Source organism: Saimiri boliviensis, chromosome 12, assembly GCF_048565385.1.
Source record: "Saimiri boliviensis isolate mSaiBol1 chromosome 12, mSaiBol1.pri, whole genome shotgun sequence".
Lineage (NCBI taxonomy): Eukaryota > Metazoa > Chordata > Mammalia > Primates > Cebidae > Saimiri > Saimiri boliviensis.
In genome coordinates this window covers 108,196,658-108,216,821 of record NC_133460.1, presented here as the reverse complement: position 1 = coordinate 108,216,821, position 20,164 = coordinate 108,196,658, and the positions used below count along the sequence as shown (strand labels likewise).

Genomic DNA, 20,164 nt, shown 5'->3' with positions numbered 1-20,164 from the left:
CGGAGGCAAGCGAGTCCCACAACCTCCTCAGGTTCAGTAATTCACTAGAATGATTCACAGAACTCAAGAGAGTGCTTGACTCATCATCAGTCTATTATAGGACACAATGCAGAAACAGGCAATAGACGGGATGCAGCGGGGAGGGATGGGGGATGGTGTGTGGGGCTTCCATGCCGTCTCCCTTCACTCCACTCTCCCAGCACCTCCAAGGGCTCCACCAGCCTGGAAGCTCCCTGAGCCCTTTGGTTTAGGGGTCTTGATACAGTTCCATTACAAAGGCATGATTGGTCAAATCGTTGGCCACTGGTGATGGACTTAATCCACAGCCCTTCTTTCCCACCTGGAGTCTGGGGGGTTGCTGAAAGCTTCTCACCGAGGCTTGGTCTTTCTGGTGACCAGCCCCCAACTTGGAGCCATCCTGGCCCTCAAAGGGTCACCTCATCAGCATACACTCAGGTATGGCTGAAAGGGGCTTGTCATGACTGACAAAAGGTGCTTCTCTCACCTCATCACTTAGAAAAATTCCAAGGATTGCCAGGCGCGGTGGCTCACGCCTATAATCCCAGCACTTTGGGAGGCCGAGGTGGGTGGATCATGAGGTCAGGAGTTCAAAACAAGCCTGACCAAGGTGGTGAAACCCCGTCTCTACTAAAACTCCAAAACTTAGCCAGATGCGGTGGCAGGCGCCTGTAATCCAAGGTACTCAGGAGGCTGCGGCAGGAGAATCACTTGAACTTGGGTGGCAGAAGTTGCAGTGAACCGAGATGGCACCAGGGCACTCCAGCCTGGGTGACAGAGTGAGACTCCGTCTCAAAAGAAAGAAAGAAAGAAAGAAAAATTCCAAGGGTTTTAGCACCTGTGTACCAGTACCCAGGATGAAGACCAAATACTCATCTGTTTATTTCTGCATCACGTCCCTCACCTTGTATTGGCTTTTGCCCTCCCGCAACTGGACGTGCACAACACTGAGTTGCTCTTCAAAAGCTATTTGTTGAACAAATGAATAAACGAATGAAAGAATGCTAGGAGGTGAGAAAACACTGTATCTGAGTGTTTTTCTAAGGTCCTTACGGCATCTTGAATTGCCTCCTCAGCTCTTTCTGTTTAGGAAGCAGGACCGGCAGAGCGGGAGGCTGCCCCGCAGACATGCTGTGTCCGCCCCGTCTGGGAGCCCCATCTTCTCTCCTCTCTGCTGAGACTGTCAGCTGCTCATTTTTCCTACTTCGCTTGAAATGAGCTTCCCCCGCTCTTGTCTAGGAATGTTTTGCCCATTCTTTTGAGTCCAGATTATGTGCATTCCTGTCTTGGAGCTTCAAAGTCCATGTTTTGTTTGTTTGTTAAAGAATCTAATTTGATCTTCTGCAGCAGAAAGACGGAGGGTGGGAACTCCCTCCCTGCTGAGCTGCTGGTCGGAGTCGCATTTTTAACTCCAGCTTGGTCTTGTCTTGGACACGTGAAAAAATGTTTTCTTGGCTTTAATGACGGAGTTTCCAAGTAGGGGATCTTGCCCTTTTGTTTCTTTAGTTTGGAAGAATTGTTTGTAGCAAGCGATGGGTCGATGGGTCGGGGTGGTTGAGCCAGTTTGAAGCAGAGGCTGAGGCTTGAGGTTTCTGACTTGTCCCTTCAGCCGCCTTCAGGGATGAGGGATGGGGGTAGGGCCTGAGATGTCTGGCCTGGCTTCCCAGAACTGGCCCCTTCCACATCCCCACCCGGCGCCTCTGCAGGACTCAGGTCTCAGCCTTTACTGACCAGCCTTTCTCAAACTGGCTCCTCGGTACCCTAGTGAGGCTCCGTGGCCAATTGTGTTCTTCCAGCTTTGTGTATTATATTTCTCTCTTGTGGATTCACAGGGCTTATTAGCATATCAAAGGCCCTGAAAAGTTCAGCTGTAAAGAATTTTGTGTAATTTTGTCCATTCCACATTTTCTCCAAATAATTTAAGCACAGAACACTCACCATCGGCAAGCGGAACATTTTGTGGGAGGAAGACGTTTTGGGAAACACAGCTTGGTTGTTTCTTGGCCACCGTATTTTGAGAAAACATGGGCTTTTCAGTCCAAGGGGCATGAATACTTCTTCGGTTGAGTTCTGATGGTTTAATCCTTCAGCCAGTACCTGGAGCTCTTCATGTGGGGTTGATTAATGCCACTCTGTGGAGACAGTGAGGACTGTTTGAGGGGTGGCATGTGTAGAACCGGAGATGAGTCACCACTGTTGGGTAATTCTCAATTGTTAAGGAATAATCATGTGCTGTAGGATCCCCCATCTTTGATTCCATTTCAAATGGATTTGTTATTCACTGAGAATTAAAAATCATCACAGGAATAGTTGATGATGCTTTTATTATCAATGCTGTTCATCTTTTATGGTATGCTAAACGTGTCAGGCATTCTTCAAACTCTTTACATGTAGTAGCTAATTTAGTACTTGTTAAGGTGCTCTTATTATCCTAATTTTGTTAGTGAGGAAACCAAAGCTCAGAGAGGTTATATGCCTTGCTCAGGGTCACACAGCCAGCTAGACGTGATCAAGCACTGCTAGAAACTCAGTAGGTCTTCTTTTTTGCTTATCCATGGCTCTTTTTATGGCATCTACAAAGAAGTGTCATTTGGGCAACAATGTATTTTATAACCACAAGATTCTATTAATGGGTTTTTAAGAATCGTATCTTGCTTGGGATGATGAAAGCGAAAAATTATGTCAGGGTCTGAAACTCTGTGTCACTTGAGGGAATACTGTACATTGAATTTAATTGCTTAATAACTTAAAGTCAAGTGGTTTTTTAATATAATACATTCTACTGAAGGAGAGACTCATTTGTTTCTAAATTTTCATTAACTTTTGCTTCCTTAATCTGATAATAAAAGTTAACTCAAAGAAAGAGACTGCTGATGCCAGCTAGAGGAAAAAACACATTTTCTCCGCCTGCTCCCATTCTAACTATCCTCCTTAGTAGTCCTCAGATTTTCATTGCCTGAAAAGCACTGATAGCTCAATTCATCCCTCAAATTTGTAGTCACTGACTGTGCATGAATCCGAGAATGATCACAACTTCCTGGGATTCAGAGATCCTGTAACTGAGATGTATCAAGGCAGGGGGAATAGGGGAGACGCGGACCATGCGGAAAATGAGATATTTGATGTGGTTCTGGAGGTGCTGGTATTGGGGCCATGTTTGGTGGCAGAAATTGAGCCCCAAAGCCAACTGCAAGAACCTGAAACCTCTTCGTTTATCCTTAGAATTTTTTATGACCTGCGTAGAACCAGGCTGGCTTGGCTGGACTTAAGAGGTGGAAAAGAGAGAGAGCCTCCATCTCTCCTTGGAGGATAAGCCTCAGGTTATTGCTATTATTACACAGCGTAATAAATGTAATAAAAATTCTTGTCTTTTTGTTTAGGAAATCTGGCATTTTTAAAAGTTTGCGCCCCGTGAAGAGGAAATATTCCAAAGGCACTTGGGATGTAAAAGCGGAGATCTTCACAGATGTCTCCGTGGATGGCATGCCAATCCATCCCTCATTGAGAAGACCATGATTTCTTTTAATTTCGTGCGTGTTTCCACGTTCCCCAGCGAGAATTCTTCAACTTTTTTTTGTGCCATGGGAAAAACCTGAAGGGCAGGCAGAGTTGCTCCCGACCTTGTGACCTTCTGCGAGGTTGCAGCGGGTCTTGCAGAACATGACTTTCGGACATCGCTTCCTTTTGTTTCTTTTCGGAGCTGAACCAAAGAATGTGCATCCTCTTTCTCTAGTGCTTTGCTGTCTGCTTATTTCTCTATTTGTGCTTTTTGTCCATCGTATGTAATCACAAGACATCCTTGAGGTTTTCCAGCACGACTTGTGAACATCCAGACTTCTGGGGGGCCCATCCATGGCTCGGTAAGCCCAGGGCACTGGTGCTACCATGAGGCACTGCGTTAACTGCTGCATACAGCTGTTACCCGACGGCGTGCACAAGCAGCAGGCCGACTGCGGAGAGGGCCCCCATCACGGTCACCAGGCGTGCCCCACGTGCAAAGGAGAAAACAAAATTCTGTTTCGTGTGGATAGTAAGCAGATGAACTTGCTTGCTGTTCTCGAAGTGAGGACTGAAGGGAACGAGAACTGGGGTGGGTTTCTGCGCTTCAAGAAGGGGAAGCGATGCAGCCTCGTTTTTGGATTGATAATAATGACCTTGGTGATGGCTTCTTACATCCTTTCTGGGGCCCACCAAGAGCTTCTGATCTCATCACCTTTCCATTACGGAGGCTTCCCCAGCAACCCCAGCTTGATGGACAGCGAAAACCCAAGTGACACAAAAGAGCATCATCACCAATCCTCCGTAAATAATATTTCATACGTGAAGGACTATCCAAGCATTAAATTAATTATCAACAGCATCACAGCCAGGATTGAGTTCACAACCAGACAGCTCCCAGACTTAGAAGATCTTAAGAAGCAGGAGTTGCATGTGAGTAGCTTTGTGCTCATCTTGACTGATCGGTTGATTTTTAGAAATGAATGCTTTTCTTTCTATCATCATCTTTGGGAACACAGAAGGAAAATGACTAAAAAATGTCTCAGATGTAGCAAGGATCATTTGACAGCCTTATGGATTTGAATGCACTGAGAGAGTGCTGTTTGCTTATGCGATGGAGTGCCAGGAAGGGAATCTGCTGTCCTGAACGCTGGGCTAGGCATGTTCAAGGGCCACCGGCTCTCATTATTTCATTCCAGGACTTCTTGCTTGACATGTGGTGGTGATAGTTAAGAGTTGCTTTTGCAGATCACCATCATTTGGTGATTTTAAAGTTGAGTTAAATTTGATTTTCTGCTTCTATATTTTAATCTCTAGTGGCAATTTAAATATACAACTAGTAAAAAGATTCTGTTTAATTACCTTGTGTGCATGTGTGTTGTGTATCAGAAAGGTGTAAATTATGGTGGAATGGATTTTGATTAAACTTCTTATTCTCTCTTTCTCTCTCTCTCTTTTTTTTTTTTTGTGGGGAAGTGGTGGTGAGAAAAGCACAGTCCCTGAGCATCTACCGTTTTGCTTTATTTGTTAATCATTGTCAAATATTCAAATTTGAACACGGTGGTTAGTCTCAGGGCATGTTCCCATTGCATTTAGATTCTTTCGTTGCTCATTTTCCCCTCTTCTTGTCTCTCCTCCTCTTTGTTTTCTTGCAGATGTTTTCAGTCATCCCCAATAAATTTCTTCCAAACAGTAAGAGCCCCTGCTGGTATGAGGAGTTCTCGGGGCGGAACACCACCGACCCCTACCTCACCAACTCCTACGTGCTCTACTCCAAGCGCTTCCGCTCGACCTTTGACGCGCTGCGCAAGGCCTTCTGGGGCCACCTGGCGCACGCGCACGGGAAGCACTTCCGCCTACGCTGCCTGCCGCACTTCTACATCATCGGGCAGCCCAAGTGCGGGACCACGGACCTCTACGACCGCCTGCGGCTGCACCCCGAGGTCAAGTTCTCCGCCATCAAGGAGCCGCACTGGTGGACTCGGAAGCGGTTTGGTGAGTACCGGGTCCCAGGCCCTGCGAGGGCGGCAGGAAGAGACTGCACAATTCCCTTGTCAGGAGGCTGTTCCCACGCGAAGACCCGGCAGGGTCTGGAACTCGGTTCCCAGCCATGCAGTGAGCATTGCTGGCTGTGTGCAGGACAAGGGGACGGGTCAGAACCGGCAGCTCTTTTTGTCCCGAAAGCCCGGGCCCATGAGCCCAGCAGTGAGCAGTGAGTGCCAGTGCCAGTGCCAGTAAGGGCCGGCAAGGAGGGTGTGATCTGGGCTCTTGGCTCCCAGCTCTGTGCCGTTCCCAGCTCTGTGTCGTTGCCTGCTCAGTGCCGTTCCCTGCTCCGTGTTGTTCCCTGCTGTGTGCTGTTTCAGCTGCAATCCCTGCACCTGGAGGAGACTGAGTTGTTTCAGGCCTCAGCTTCTCTGACCTGCCCTGTCTGCCTTATGGGTTCCATATGGAAACCACATGGAGATCATTCTAGAGGCCCTGCTCTCAACCCTTTACTGCAGGCTGGCGGCAACCACCGCCCATTCCTCTCTGCTCCAGCTCAGCCCCAGGCACCTGCAGTCCTCAGGTCACTGTTTCCTCTCTGTAACCTTTTCCTTGTGCCAGAAGAGGTTTGGTCACTGGAGCTGAGGCGTGATACGTGCCTGTTGTCAACCAGAATCCGGGCAGGCCACGAGGGTGTTTTCCAGTAATGGACTCAGGTTGCCTAGAAGGGAATCTTCAAAGTTTTACTTAGACCAGTTCTTAATGTGTTTCCTGACACATATTTGCTTTCATCCTTTTGATGTTCATCCTACAGTGAGCTAAAGTGTAAATGTTTCTTTTGTGGTTTAGCAGCGGCCGCTGTAGGAGTCAGGGTCTCACATCCGTATTCATTTGCTGGACGTGTCTGAACACACTCCCCCGCCATAGGGTGCTCCTTCAAGGCTCACAGTGATTTCCCCTTAATGAAAACCAGCTTCCCACTGGCAGGAAAGGAGGAAGAACAGGGGTGGGTTTCTAGAATCTAGTCTGCAATGTCACCTTGAACCTGTTGTTGCTTTGACCACGGATGTTCTCTTTCCAATTTCCGTTGACCTCAGGAGTTGCGGTTTTGGAAAATGGATTTTTAAATGTTTGCAAGTGAAATTTATTTATTTTTTAGGCAGGGGGTGAATTTAAACTGTTCGTGGCCAATGCCAGAATCCATGTCTGTCTAGGGTGTGATCAGTTCCCCTTATTGTTTGGACAAAGGGCAGGGTATTTGATTGAACAGGGCAGGAGAGAGAACATCAGACGGGTGCTGGCTGGGCCCCATGAGGAAGGCATCATGGAGTTTATAGGATACTGCCCTCCTCTCTTTGTGGGCTGCCCTCGGTCCTCTCTCCCTGTTTGATACAACACACGCATCCTGGGTGTCCTTGCTGCCCAGCCACTTATGAGTGCCACCTGTGCACAAAATGACCAGCCCCAGACTCCGTCCCTCCAAGCAGACATGTTTCTAGCTCTTGAATAGGTGTGCCAGCCTTTAAGCTGCAACTGTCCAGCTTAGCGGTGGTATCTTCCAGCATGTGAAGTGTGCGTGGATTGAAAGTGGGTAGCCAGGCTACGTAGATGCCCCACCCCCATCCCCAGAGGCCTCTTCCGAAGCTCACGTGGGCTGAGCCTCTTGCTGCTGCAGCCAGGCCCTTTAGTCCTCTTCATCTCTCTCTGGTCGCTGTCTGGGAGGCCATCACCCCAGCACTAGCAACTTTGTCCCTAGAATCTCCTGCTTCTTGGTTCTTGTAGGAATCGTCCGCCTAAGAGATGGGCTGCGAGACCGCTACCCCGTGGAAGATTATCTGGACCTCTTTGACCTGGCAGCACACCAGATCCATCAAGGACTGCAGGCCAGCTCTGCAAAGGAGCAGAGCAAGATGAATACAATCATTATCGGTAAGGCTTCTGCGTCAACCTCCCTGGGGTCTTGGCCCAGCTCTGCTTCACCAGCAGCACATTCGCATGGTGGCAGCAGACTTCCTTTGAGCCTCCACGTCTCCACCTGGCCGGCACTCTTACCGATACATAGTGTTCACATCACTTGAACAGTTACTATGAAGCAGAGATGTTGACTTTCTAATTCTGTGGAGACTTAAGGACAACTGACGGCTTTCGTGAAAAGTTGCCATTTCTTTGTGTTTAAGAAATTAAGCAGGGATATTGACTTATTTTCCTGATGTACTGATCTGATAAGTTTGCATGGGGAGTTATAAGTGCAGTTAACAGGTTAGTCATCGATTTGCTGCTTGGAGCTTTTGTAATCCCTGGCCACTGGGACCATACGAGACGGAGGCAGCTTCTCCTGAAATAGACTCAGCCCCGACACATCGCCTATAACTAATTGCTGTTTAAAAAGCCTGGTCCCTGTCAACCTAATCCCTTTGGGAATTCAATATGAGGTTGATTAATAACAGTTTGTTTTAAATATTCACAAGAATATTTTGTAAGTCAACATATATATTCACTCTTTTTAAAATTTATTTTTTATTGTATAATTTAAGGTGTACAACATAACATAATGTTTTGATGGACATAGAGACAGTGAAATGATTACTATAGTCAAGCAAATTAACACAGCCAATTTTTTTCACAGTCACCTTTGTGTATGGGTAGGTGGTGTGTGTGTGTGTGTGTGTGTGTGTGTGTGTGTGTGTGTGTATTAAAAGCACCTGAAATCTGCCCTGGAAAATTTCTAGCATATGATACAGGATTAATAGGATTAATAACTACAGTACACATGCTCTACCTTAGATCTCTAGACTTGTTGTTTGTCTGATATAATTCTTTTTATTGGATTTAGCTTAGAAGGCGTTTATCCACTGATGCTTCTGAAAGAGAAATTGAATCACGTTTTGCTTGAATTGTTTACCTTAGACAGTGATCTCAGGTAATTTTCCTAGCTCTGTTATATTTGCAATCTCCAAATTAAATGAATCTGTTAGCTACTAAGAGGAACTGTAATCACCCCTTTGAAAGATGACTTTTTAACCTAAGACTCTCATATCCAAGGGGACAGGCTTATGTGCCCAAGTCCTGACTTAGTTCTTCTTTTTTTTTTTAACTGAAAGTAAGTCACTGGGAGTCACCTCCAGTATGGTTTAGCTGTTAGCTAGTCTTTTGCAAATGTGGGGGTCCAAACTCCCCAAATCACAAGCCTAACTTCTATTTCATTGTGACTCCTATACCATATGCCCGTGGGAAAATCACATGTTCTTATGAAAGAGCTGGAAATATGTATCCTCAAGCCAGGAAACAGAGACTAAGATAATGAATGAAAAAGGAAAGCCTCAGTTTGGTCTCCTAATTTTGCTTGCTCTTAGATTTTAAAAAGAACAAAAAATAAAATCACTGTGCTGATATTTACTGAAAGCAGAGTTTGATGAGTAGTCTTGTGGTGTGACAGATATCTAGCCCTGCCTGGGCCAGCAGCCAGCTCTGTGCCATGCAGCTGGTCATTTTTCCTGTTCCTGGACTCTGTCTGCACCTCTGCAAAGTGGGATTGTTGGACCAGGTCAGTTCTAGGCTCCCTCGAGCTCTGAAATGTGACTCAGCTCTGCCCCAGTTCTTCCTCTTTGTTAGATTCTGGGTGGAAACGGCAGGATCTTTCATCATCTTGGGACCTAGGTCAGAGAGGACCTTTCTTCCGCTCTCATTGCCAGCTGCTAGAGTCATACAGGAGGTTCAGGATGTAAGCAGGCTGAATGTGATGGCTGAAGTTGGGCCTAGGGCTTTAGACGTGTTGAAAGGCCCCTGCCTCTATCCCAAAGTACCCGACATGGTACTCTGTTTCTTGAATTGCCTGTCTTCCCCCTTATATCTTAAAGCCTAAGAGCGGAAGGGCCATGCTTTCCTTTCCCCATCTGTCCCTGGTGCCAAGCACGGTGCTGAGCACAGATTAGACACCAAATGAATGCTTCCTGGATGGACAAAGGATGGATGGTGGCTGGATGGAAGGAAGACAGGTGGATGGACAGGTGCCTCCATGCCTCTAGAACCAGTTCATTTTTGAGATCTGACAGAATTGGTGCCAATTTAGGTAGTGAGTCCACTTGGCCTTTATATTTTCTTGTTCATGGGGAGTAGAATTTTCAAGGGACTTCTGATTGACTTGTTTTTTCTGTATCCTAGGGTGTTATCTCTTTAAAAGGCCAGAACAGAGCTGGTCACCTGGATGTGATTACACAGCCGACAGAACTGATAGGGCCCTGCCTGCTTCCTGCAGGGATACGATACACTTGTCACTGGCCAAAGAGACTCAGTCATCTGGCTCAGTCTCTCCCTGGATAAATAACTTTGAGATGTGTCCAGTGGTCCTTGGCAAATTGTCAGGAGATCAGGTGTAGAGCTGATTGATGGATTTGCCTTTTTAAATCTCTGAAGTCTTTCCTAAACACACACACACACACACACACACACACAAACACACACACACCCCAAACTCTCAGGAAATTGGCTTCATCCTCTGAGCGCGTCTGTGCTGTTGGAATGCCTGCCTGTGTCTTGGCATCACCTCTGTGCTGGGATGTGTGTTTGCCGTTTGCTTCCTTCACTTGTGAGGACCATGATGAAATGTGAAATGGGCCGGGACCCAGTTCCTATTCACCCAGTCTGCACTGAGTAGGCGCCAGCTGTGTGCCGAGCAGTGGCCTGGCAGGAGATAGGGCCTGTAAGCCCCGTGGCAAAGGCCTTCTCTCTTTTAGTCTTAGAGTATGCCCTGTGATGAACCATTACAGCTTCGAGGAAAGAAACTGCTGCTGAATTCCTCATGAGGGTTCGTGTCCCCACCCTCCTCCTTTCTCCTGACGCTTTGGAAGGAAACCATCTAGTACCAGCTCCAGGCTCGTGGTCTGCTAGACCAGTTCTTGGCTCCTTCCAGCTCTGAAATGTGGTTCAGCTCTGCCCCAGCCCTTTCTCCTTGTTGGATCCTGGGCAGAAATGGCAGGGTCTTTCATCATTTTGGGTCCCCAGGTCAGAGAGAACTCCATCTATTATTACTAGAACCATCTAGTATATATAACATATATTGGAAAACTATACAGGAAAACCATTTTCAAAACCACCTATAATTTCCCACCTAGACAACTGCTATTTATGTTTTGGTGTATTTTCTTACAGACTGCATTGTCAGTGGGCCCTTAAGATGCCGTGGAGCTGTGTGCCATGAGCTAAGTTAAATACTGTGAAACTGAGGGGCCAGATGCTAGTGAAGGGTTTTTCTTTTTTGTTCACCTTGGAAAGAGGAGCTCAGGGCTGGGAGACACTCAGGGTTACATGGATCCCCTGGACTTCCAGACCGATTTTTGAGGTAGAGTTGGGGTGTGGCTGTGGCAGGGGTGGGCATCCAACCTTCTCTCCTTGGAGTCCCTTATGCCCATGAAGGCTGACAGCTTACCCTCTCCCGCTGCTTAAGAGGAAGGCATCAGGGCCAGGTTTGGCCTCCGGCACCCAGGGCCACTCCAGGGGAGCCTGCGTTCCCACCCTGCTGACTTGCAGTGTTTGCTGTTTCCAGGGGAGGCCAGCGCCTCCACGATGTGGGATAACAATGCCTGGATGTTCTTCTACGACAACAGCACAGATGGTGAGCCACCGTTTCTCACCCAGGACTTCATCCACGCCTTCCAGCCCAACGCCAAGCTGATTGTCATGCTCAGGGACCCTGTGGAGAGGTGAGCAGTTTCCGTGTTTTGTATTTGGGGTCAAAAGAAAAGGCACTTTTGAAGAACGGTGTTCCCCTCTCATCCCAAATAAGATTCTGTCTCCTTTAGAAAAAATTAAACTGGCTGGGTGTGACGGCTCACACCTGTAATCCCAGCAATTTGGGAGGTCGAAGCGGGTGGATCACCTGAGGTCAGGAGTTCAAGACCAGCCTGGCCAACATGGTGAAACTCTGTCTCTACTAAAAATACAAAAATTAGCTGGGTGTGGTGACACACTCCTGTAGTACCAGCCACTTGGGAGGCTGAGGCAGGAAAATCGCTTGAACCCAGGAGATGGAAGCTGCAGTGAGCCAAGATGGTACAACTGCATTCCAGCCTGGATGACAGAGCAAGACTCCAGCTCAAAAAATAAATAAATAAATAAATAAATAAAAACAAAAAACAATAAACAGAACTTACAATATTACTGCTATTTCTTATATAAATGTTATTCTTGGGGCAGTCCTCACAAGTTTAAACACATTGCAGATTGTTTTCTTAGCCATTCTGATCCTGGTTGGTGCGACTTCAGCCCCAGTGGGCTTGACCGGGGACACAGGACTGATCCTTGGTACTGTCAGGGCTCAGGAAACACTCTTAGAATCAGGGGTATAAGCTGCCCCATGTGGTTTAACTCCTAGAATTCTATGTCTCTCGGCGTGGTTGATGACTTTATCCTTGTCTGCATTGAACGTAGTTTCCAACTTTCTTTGAGAGACCTAAAGGAAGAACAATGATGAGTAGAGCAGCTTTGCTTTAAGATCCAGGGATGCCCAGTGTGGGTGAGGCCAGGGCAGTGGGATATTGAATAGCCATAAGGGGCGGCCTGGCTGAGACTGGCATCACTGATGCCTGCGTGAATGTAGAATCTCAGGGCTGCCAGGGCCTTAAAGTTATACTCAGTACCACCACATCAGAGGTAAGGGGGCGCCCAGTCTAATCTAATCTGCCCCCTGAGTCAGGGAATTCTCCACCCTGTGGAGATGGCCAGTGTAGCTTAGGATAGCTCTGTTCCTATTTTGAGGCGAGGTCTGTTTTAGGGGAATATCCACTCATTGGTGCATTTCTTCTCCATACAGTGAGACAGATCAGGTCTAATCCTTCCAAAATAGGAGAGGCTGATGATATTTAAAGACAGGGACCTGGCAGCCCCAGGAAACTGACCCCTGGGATCCCTTCCTTGGGTGGCATACCTTCCTGGCCCCACATATTCGCCAATTATAACAGTAAGGCATGTTTGTTGTGTAAATTTCAGAACATATATTGGAAAACTGTTTCCAAACTATGATTTCCCACCTAAATAACTACTATTTATGTTTTCGTGTGTTTTCTCCCAGACTTCTTCTTTCCTATGCAGCCGTGTGTGTGTGTTTGCATGTGGGTGTGACGGTACAGTCTGATGTCCTGCTTCTTTCCCTATGCATTGTTGCCCCCAAAGAACATGCTTTTAAAGTTGGCCCTGGTCACACTTCTGAGTTGATAACCCTCTTGTGGAGTTTGCAGAGCTCCTGCCGCTCTGTGACCTGGCCAGGGAGAGGCTGGATCTGCCCTCTCTAAGCCCTGCCCCCTGAGCCTGAGCTGGCAGTGGCTATCCTGGTGCCATCCCTTCCGGCACGTGCCAGGTATTCTTTTGCTCCCTGCTCTCTGTGTCTTCCAGCTCAGGACTCTGTCCACTCTGTTCTGAGGCAGCCACCGACTTGCTGTCCCTTGCCATGTCCCACCTGCTGGTTCCCACGTTTTGGAGGCAGGAATTGGCCCTGCCGAGTAGGCTGGGCTGGTCTCCCTCTGTCCATCCGGGCTGACACACGCCAGTGGAGCTCTCATGGTGACATAGCTGTCACCTCGAGCTGACCCCTCACCACCCCAGAGGTGTTCTCATAGCTGCTCTGCCTCCCTACCCCACAAGGCCCCCAGCTGAAGGCCGCAAGTGCTCTGTGTGCTCAGCAAATGTTTTCCTGCTGCTGCTCCTTAGTTCCTCATTCTGAGGAAGGTCAGACCACGCCTCAACCTCGGGCCAGGAGCGCACACAGCAGCCTTGTGTGCTCTCTGGGCACAGAGAGGTGGGGGCTGATGTGTCGGGACTGGGTTTGGTGTGTGTCTGCCCTGTTCTGGGCTCCGGGAGACCGGAGCTCCTGGGCCGTGCAGGGCCAGGGGCATGGTTGTGGTCGGTTGCATTTCTGCAGAGTAGGAGGATGGGGGAGTGGGCTCCTGAGCGGGGAGATCCAGAAGGAACTGACCTGGAGAAACTGATGCCAGACCAGATTTTGAAGGATGAATAAGAGTTTGCTGTGTAAACAAGGGAGGCAGGTGGGTTAAGAGGAAGAAGCGTTCCATGCAGAGAAGGACAAGTACAAGTTCTCCTGCTGGGGGTGGAGCCAGGATCCCTGAGTGTGTCTCTTCCTGGAGTTCTGGTCCCACCTCTGACGATACCAACACCACACAGGTGAGCCTTGGAACAGGAAGACAGCAGCGCTGTGCAGATGCAGGTGGCTCAGCCAGGAGCAGGACCTGCCAACTCTTCTCTCTTACCCTAGCCTGAGTCTGCCAGCTAGTCACAATGTGGTCCTCCCAAGTAGCCACCATATTTTCTTCTTTTTACAAACAAATACTCCATTTATACTAGGAACTGAATGTAAAAGTTTCTTGCCTCCCTGGTCCTCAGCCTAACAGAAATAGTTGGTCAATTCAAACATATATTATATTCAGCCCTTGCCATGGGCTGGGTGCTGTGCTGGGCACTGAGCGTATATGCCCTGGTGAACAATGATGGTGACACAGTGCCTCCCACCTGGGAGCTGGTGCTTTATCGGAGAAGCGAGGGGCCTCGCCTTCGTCAGGGCACATGTCCCCGTGCTGAGGAGTAGGGCAGGACACTGAGCCAGGCCTCGTGCTGCCTGCGGCACTAGTTAACGTACTGCTGCGGAACCAGCTCACCCAGCACTTAACAGCTTCAGACAGTCTCTGGGGATCAGGAACCTGTGTGCAGGTTTACTGGGTCCTCTACTTCAGGTCTCTCACAAGGCTGCGACCCAGCTGTCTTCAGGGCTGGGCCTCTTCCGTATGCTTGACTGGGGAAGGACCTGCTTCCAGGCACACAAGGCTGTGGGCAGAATTTAGTCCTTAAGAGCTGTTAGAATGAGGGTGTCATACCTTTGCTGGCCTTTGGCGAGAGGCTACCCTCGATACCTCGCCGCAGGGCCTCTCCAGTGTGGCTGCAGGCTTTATCCAAGCCAGTGAGCTAGAGTGTCTGCTAGCAGATTAGAAGTCATGATCTTTTCTAATCTGGTCATGAGTGTGAAATCCCATCATCATTGCCATATTCTGTTGGTTAGAAGCAAGTCATGAGATCTAGTCGCACCCAACGGGAAGAGACTACAGGGTGTGACCGCCAAGAGCCGGGTATCAGCAAGGACCATCTTGGGAGTCAGCCACCTCCCTTTCTGCATCTGCTCCTCAGGAGACTGGGGCCTGGGCTTCGTGGCCAGGAGGGTAGCTTCCAGCTTGATCCCAACTCCAGGGACAGAAGAAAGGTGTGTTTATGTGCATATTTTCAGTGTAAGTTACTGACAGAGCAGCTGTTTCATTTCTTCTTAAACATTTATAAAAATACGTGACATTAGGAATTTCTTCTTTTTCAAAACCCATGACTCATGGCCTATCTGAAATGGCTGGCTCATCTCCCATCTCAGCCAGAAAGGATGATGAATGCTGGGTGTTTAGGTCACTCTTGAAGAAACAGACACTTTGACCCCAAGTTCCATTAGTCTAACGGGATCCTGGGCCATTAGCCCACTTCCGTTCTTCCGTGACCTTGCACTTCTGTAAGCAGGAGATTTTGTGGGGTGCTGGCTGCAAGTGGGATTGGCCCAGGATGTTCTATTCCTTCTGCAAATTGGCTTGGAGCGGGGGAAATACCACTTTTATTTCTAGTTTTAGGTTCATATTCAGCCTTTACTTCTATAATTGATCAAAGGTAGAGAGTTTGAAAGTGTTGGGATTGTAAGCGAAGTCAAATCACTTTTTAATTTCCAGAGAAGGATTCAAGTGGCAAGTCCATTTTATTTTTCTGGAGGAGAACAGCAGAATAATGGAAAGAAGTAGACGGGATGGTTCATATGGCCAAAGAAGCCAGCCAAGAATTCATGTTCCAGTTTTTTCTCTGTAAGAGATCATGACAATTTAAAACTAACTTGATGCATTCCTATGCTAAATTGGCCCAGTTAATTAAAAAGAAGTCACCAATTGTAAGCAGAATTTTTCTTTATTTAATCCCCTTCGTAAGTGGTAAAGACGATTCTTTCCAAACACATCTCACATTAGCCTCCTGCTTCTTCATTTGTGAGACAGTTGATAGAGTTTGTCTCGTAATTCAGGGGCGGTTATAGCCCCCATTAAATGTGAAAAATGCGCAGAAGGTGCTGGCCCCTCAAACCTACTTGCATTCCTCTTTTATTCAAGGGACATTTGGAGTGGGGTCTTGCACCATCTGTTAAGGACTTTACAGTGTCTGTATTTTGTTTTTAATTCTGTGTGTAGTCTTAATGTAATGCCCAGAAACGACCATCACAGGAATGGTTCGTTCTCCCATTTTATGATGATGAGTCCAAAGGGAAGGAGAATTCAGCTCGGTTAAGAATTTGAACTCGATTTTGACCCAAACCCCTTGAGTCTTGGCACCTGGCTAGTTGTTTTCTTCATCTGCTTATATAAACTGAATTTTTAAACAACCCCTCGGACTGGTCAAATGGTTCATTTATGAAGATAAACTAGGAAAGGAAGCAGGCTTTTAATGAAATGGATTCTGTTATAGGCAGTCGCTCATGGGGACACAGAGGATTAGTGGGCTGAACATTTGGACAGGAATCCTAGTTTCATCAGCTTCGCTCTGTCTGCAGAGTGTGTGAGGGGGTGTGAGGGTGGTGCGCAGCTTTCACCCACTGAGTGGGAGGTGTAGCCTGGTCATAGTGGTAGGGACACAGCCTTCGGGTCCCAGATGATCTGCATTGGAATCCCAGCTCTGCTGCTTACTGTTCTGTGACCTGGGCCAAGAGACTTAGCCTCTCTGTGCTTCGTTTTCTCATCGGTAAAATGGGGGCAGACAGACCTACCTCCCGGGTTGTGAGAATTAAATGACTTAATATATATAGTAGGCCGGGCGCGGTGGCTCAAGCCTGTAATCCCAGCACTTTGGGAGGCCGAGGCGGGTGGATCACGAGGTCAAGAGATCGAGACCATCCTGGTCAACATGATGAAACCCTGTCTCTACTAAAAATACAAAAAATTAGCTGGGCATGGTGGCGCGTGCCTGTAATCCCAGCTACTCAGGAGGCTGAGGCAGGAGAATTGCCTGAACCCAGGAGGCGGAGGTTGCGGTGAGCCGAGATCGTGCCATTGCACTCCAGCCTGGGTAACAAGAGCGAAACTCCGTCTCAAACAAAAAAAAAAAAAAAAAAAAAAAAAAAAAATATATATATATATATATATATATATATATATATATATATATAGTAATGTGTTTAAACAGTGCTGGACAAATGGAAAATATATAATCATTAGCTATTATTAGGTATCAGGAATAGTTAATAATAATAACAATAAACTGATTGCTCATTTACTCACTCCCCAAATAGAGTTGGGAACCATATAACCAAGTTTTGGTCACAGTGGACCCCATACATGATGGTCCTGTAAAGTTATAATCCCGCATTTTCACTGTGACGTTTTCTACATTTCGATACACAAATTCTAACTTCTTTGTTACAACTGCCTACAGAATTCCTGCTGTACAGGCTGATAGCTAGGAGCAGTAGGCTGTACCTTGCTGCCTAGGTGTGTAGTGGGCTGTGCCATCTGGGTTTTCGTAAGTAGCCACTCTATGACAATCACACAATGATACTGCCTAATGATGGCAATTCTCAGAACATATATATCCCCACTGTTAAGTGACGCCTGGCTATGTTTGTTGAACACCGTTGATATGCTAGATGCAAGCTTTGCATAGGAGAGGAAAATCCATCCGGTTTGCTCTCACGGAACCTCTGTCTAGTTGAGGGGGTGGGGCCGGGCTTCATGTAAATGACAGAGCTGGGGCAGCCAGCCCATCAGAGCTGCCTCTGGGTGAGGCCTCTCCCATCTACCCGCCATTGGACAGGACCGCCTGTGGAGGCTTCACCTTGGGTGATAGTGGTGGTCTCTTCAGCTGCAGGTCATTTGCAGGAGGGAGCGGGCTGTGAGTTGTGGGCAGGGTGGCTCCCCAGTTTTGCAAAGCTCTGTAAATAGGAAGGACTTGGTCTTTGCGGATGCCTAGGCCTGGACGCACCCCATTCACCTACTTCTACGCCAGAGGGAGCAGGATGCCCACCAGAGGGCAAGAGCCAGCATGCGCCGAAGGGAGCTGAGCCGATTCATGCCTTTGAACCACGGCAGAACTTTGACTTGAGAACCTCTCTTGCTACTCAGGCAGCACCGAAAGCCCTTCCCCAAACACCTCAGCTCCTCTCAGCCCCTAGAAGCACTGATTGAAAGCCCTGGATGTGTTCTCAGGCAGAAGAGGAGAGCCTGGCACTGGGAATGTCATGCGATGTTTTCTCTAGAAGAGATTTGCACAAGGATTAAAACGCAGGCTGTTCCTAGCACCAAGGGTTCATTATTGATTTAAACCATCTCAAAGGGAAATGAGAAGAACGCTTCTGTGAAGAAGAGACGGAATGAGGAGAAAGGCCGTGGGAGGATAGAGGTTGCAGCCACAGCCCTGGATCGATTTCTCTTTCTTGTTCCTCCCTCCAGCTCTCACTCTTTCCTTTTCTCTAAGATTCTGAAAGATTCAGAATTACGAGGAGTCCTTTCGAGGACTGCTGAGTGCGGCGTCTTTATTGAAGCTGCCTATTGATTCCTTTTGGGTTCAGGCATTTTGCTTCCCAGAATCTGCCTGTTGACACACCTTGATACCTTGATAGGGGCCCTGGAAGCTGCATGAGGTCACTTTAATAGGACTGAGCTGCTGAGCCACTCAAGGTCATGGGGGTTGGCCCCGACCACAGAGCAGGGAGGGAGGGCTGGCAGCGCCCAGGCCGGAGGACAGCTCAGGCCCCTGTGAAAGGGTTCTCTGAAGACGGTTCAGCGGGGACTGCCTGGTGAGGCACCACGTCTTGTTATTGGTAGGAGGAAAACCACCAAGCTGAAAACTCCCAAGTGTTGAACACTTTATTTTTTGGGGAAATGTTTGCGAAGTTCTTGGCAGTCCTGTGTATTCCCACACGGTTGTTTGGAAAGGGTGGTTCCGTGCAGGATGAACACCCTAGGGAAGAAGAGCCCCGTTGCGTCTGTATCTGCAGAGATCCTGCGGTGAGATGTGTGCCTGCTGCGCCGGGATCAGGCAGACACTGAGAAACGGCTCTGGGGTGGCCAGAGTTCAGGGACGCATCTCACCCGGACTTCTGGGCTGCTTAGTGAGGCTGAATCTGTTGAAGGAGGGAGCGGCAGCACATGTCACATAGTGGCCAGCCCAGGCGTGCCATGGCCATTGCTGTGCAGTGAGGGGCCCGCCCCTTGGGACCCAGGCCTGGCTTGTAACCAGGGGTAGCCCGCCAATCCTTGGTGCACCCTAGTTTTCTCACCTGTAAAACATCTGCCATCAGGGTCACTGGCGAATCGCGAGAAGGTGCTTCGTAAACCGTGCCGGGTTTGGAAGTGTGAGGGACGCATGGCGTCGCCTCTGAGAAGTGCTTCCTCCCGGTCCGTGAACAGTTACTGGGGCCCTGCGATTGGATGCTCTGGAAGGAACAAAGTGGGGCTGGGAACCCCACTTGTGCACGAGGAACCTGGGGCTTGGTAGGAAAGAGAATGGCCCCAACCAACAGGACACTTGTCATTCATTTGGGTGTTTTTAGGCCTAAACGTGGGTGTTCTTAACTGGCAGAAAATGAGCCTCACCAGTATCACCCTGTCTTCCTAAGGTGACCTTGCACATTCCCTCCAGATTGGCTGGCCTGGCGAGGCCTGTCTCATCAAGCCTCCTGATGAGACAGTCACAGTCTGCGATTCAATGGAACAAAAGGGCTCCATCTCAGCTACATTAAATGGCTTTTATCTTGGTAGGAAAAATATATATAATCATTATTGATGGCACTATATCACAGGCTGAGAATTATTGATCAGTGATTTAAATTCGGATGCCAGCAAATGGAGAATAATGAGGCCAGGTGCTCCGGCTGCCTGTCATTACCACCCTCACGTGGCCACGGGACCGCAAGATGTTATTGAGGGTGAATTGGAGGACGTGATTGTGTCCCCATCTCGGGGGCTCCTGCCTGAGGAAATGTGACTGTTGCCATAACTGTCACTGAGGAGCCACCTGGGGGGTGTTTGAGAAGCACGGACAGGTGGGACCAGTGTCACTGGGCCGAGCCAGCCCAGAACAGCCACCTGCGACTTCAGCACCTGCTTGGGATCTTTTCTCAAAGGTAGCCCTCTGAGAAGTCCTGTGCGTGGAGCAGTAACTGGAGGAAATGTCACAGCTCAAGGCCACTGAATGCCTGCCCTTGTCAGAGCTGACACTGAGATCGAAGCTTGTGCTTTCGCGTGCCGTTTGACCTGGGTTAAAAACAGCAGTCGTTCATCAGGTGATGAAAACATCTTGGGACGGGGGAGGGATGGCGTTCCCACGGCTTCGTGGTGTCTACTAAAAACTGCCGAATTGTTCACATTTCATGGGTGAATGCTGCGGTACGTGGATCATATCTCAGTATAAAAATAATATGAACAAAAATCCTACAAAAGAAGGAGGAATGCACTGTCGAGGGAGGTTTCCCCAAACTAGTGGCATTGGAGCCAGTACGGGCAGAGCTCTCACATAGAGGGCAGGCCAACTAACGACCGCATCATCACTTAGGAACTGAAACCGTTCAAATCTAATGAGCTATTGCAGTAACCAGTGG

General features: G+C 48.3%; 1 protein-coding gene across 12 annotated transcripts in view; it reads left to right on the top strand.

Moving 5' to 3' along the window:
• Nucleotides 1-20,164, top strand: part of CHST15 (carbohydrate sulfotransferase 15) — a 124,062-nt gene that overhangs the window by 83,672 nt on the left and 20,226 nt on the right. For all 12 annotated transcript variants that reach the window (XM_074383050.1, XM_074383049.1, XM_003922119.4 and 9 more), the window contains 4 exons: nucleotides 3,399-4,449; nucleotides 5,172-5,511; nucleotides 7,282-7,428; nucleotides 11,042-11,198. In XM_074383050.1, the coding sequence (XP_074239151.1) occupies nucleotides 3,904-4,449; nucleotides 5,172-5,511; nucleotides 7,282-7,428; nucleotides 11,042-11,198 (1,190 nt within the window). In that variant the 5' untranslated portion in view covers nucleotides 3,399-3,903. The remainder of the gene's footprint in view (nucleotides 1-3,398; nucleotides 4,450-5,171; nucleotides 5,512-7,281; nucleotides 7,429-11,041; nucleotides 11,199-20,164) is intronic.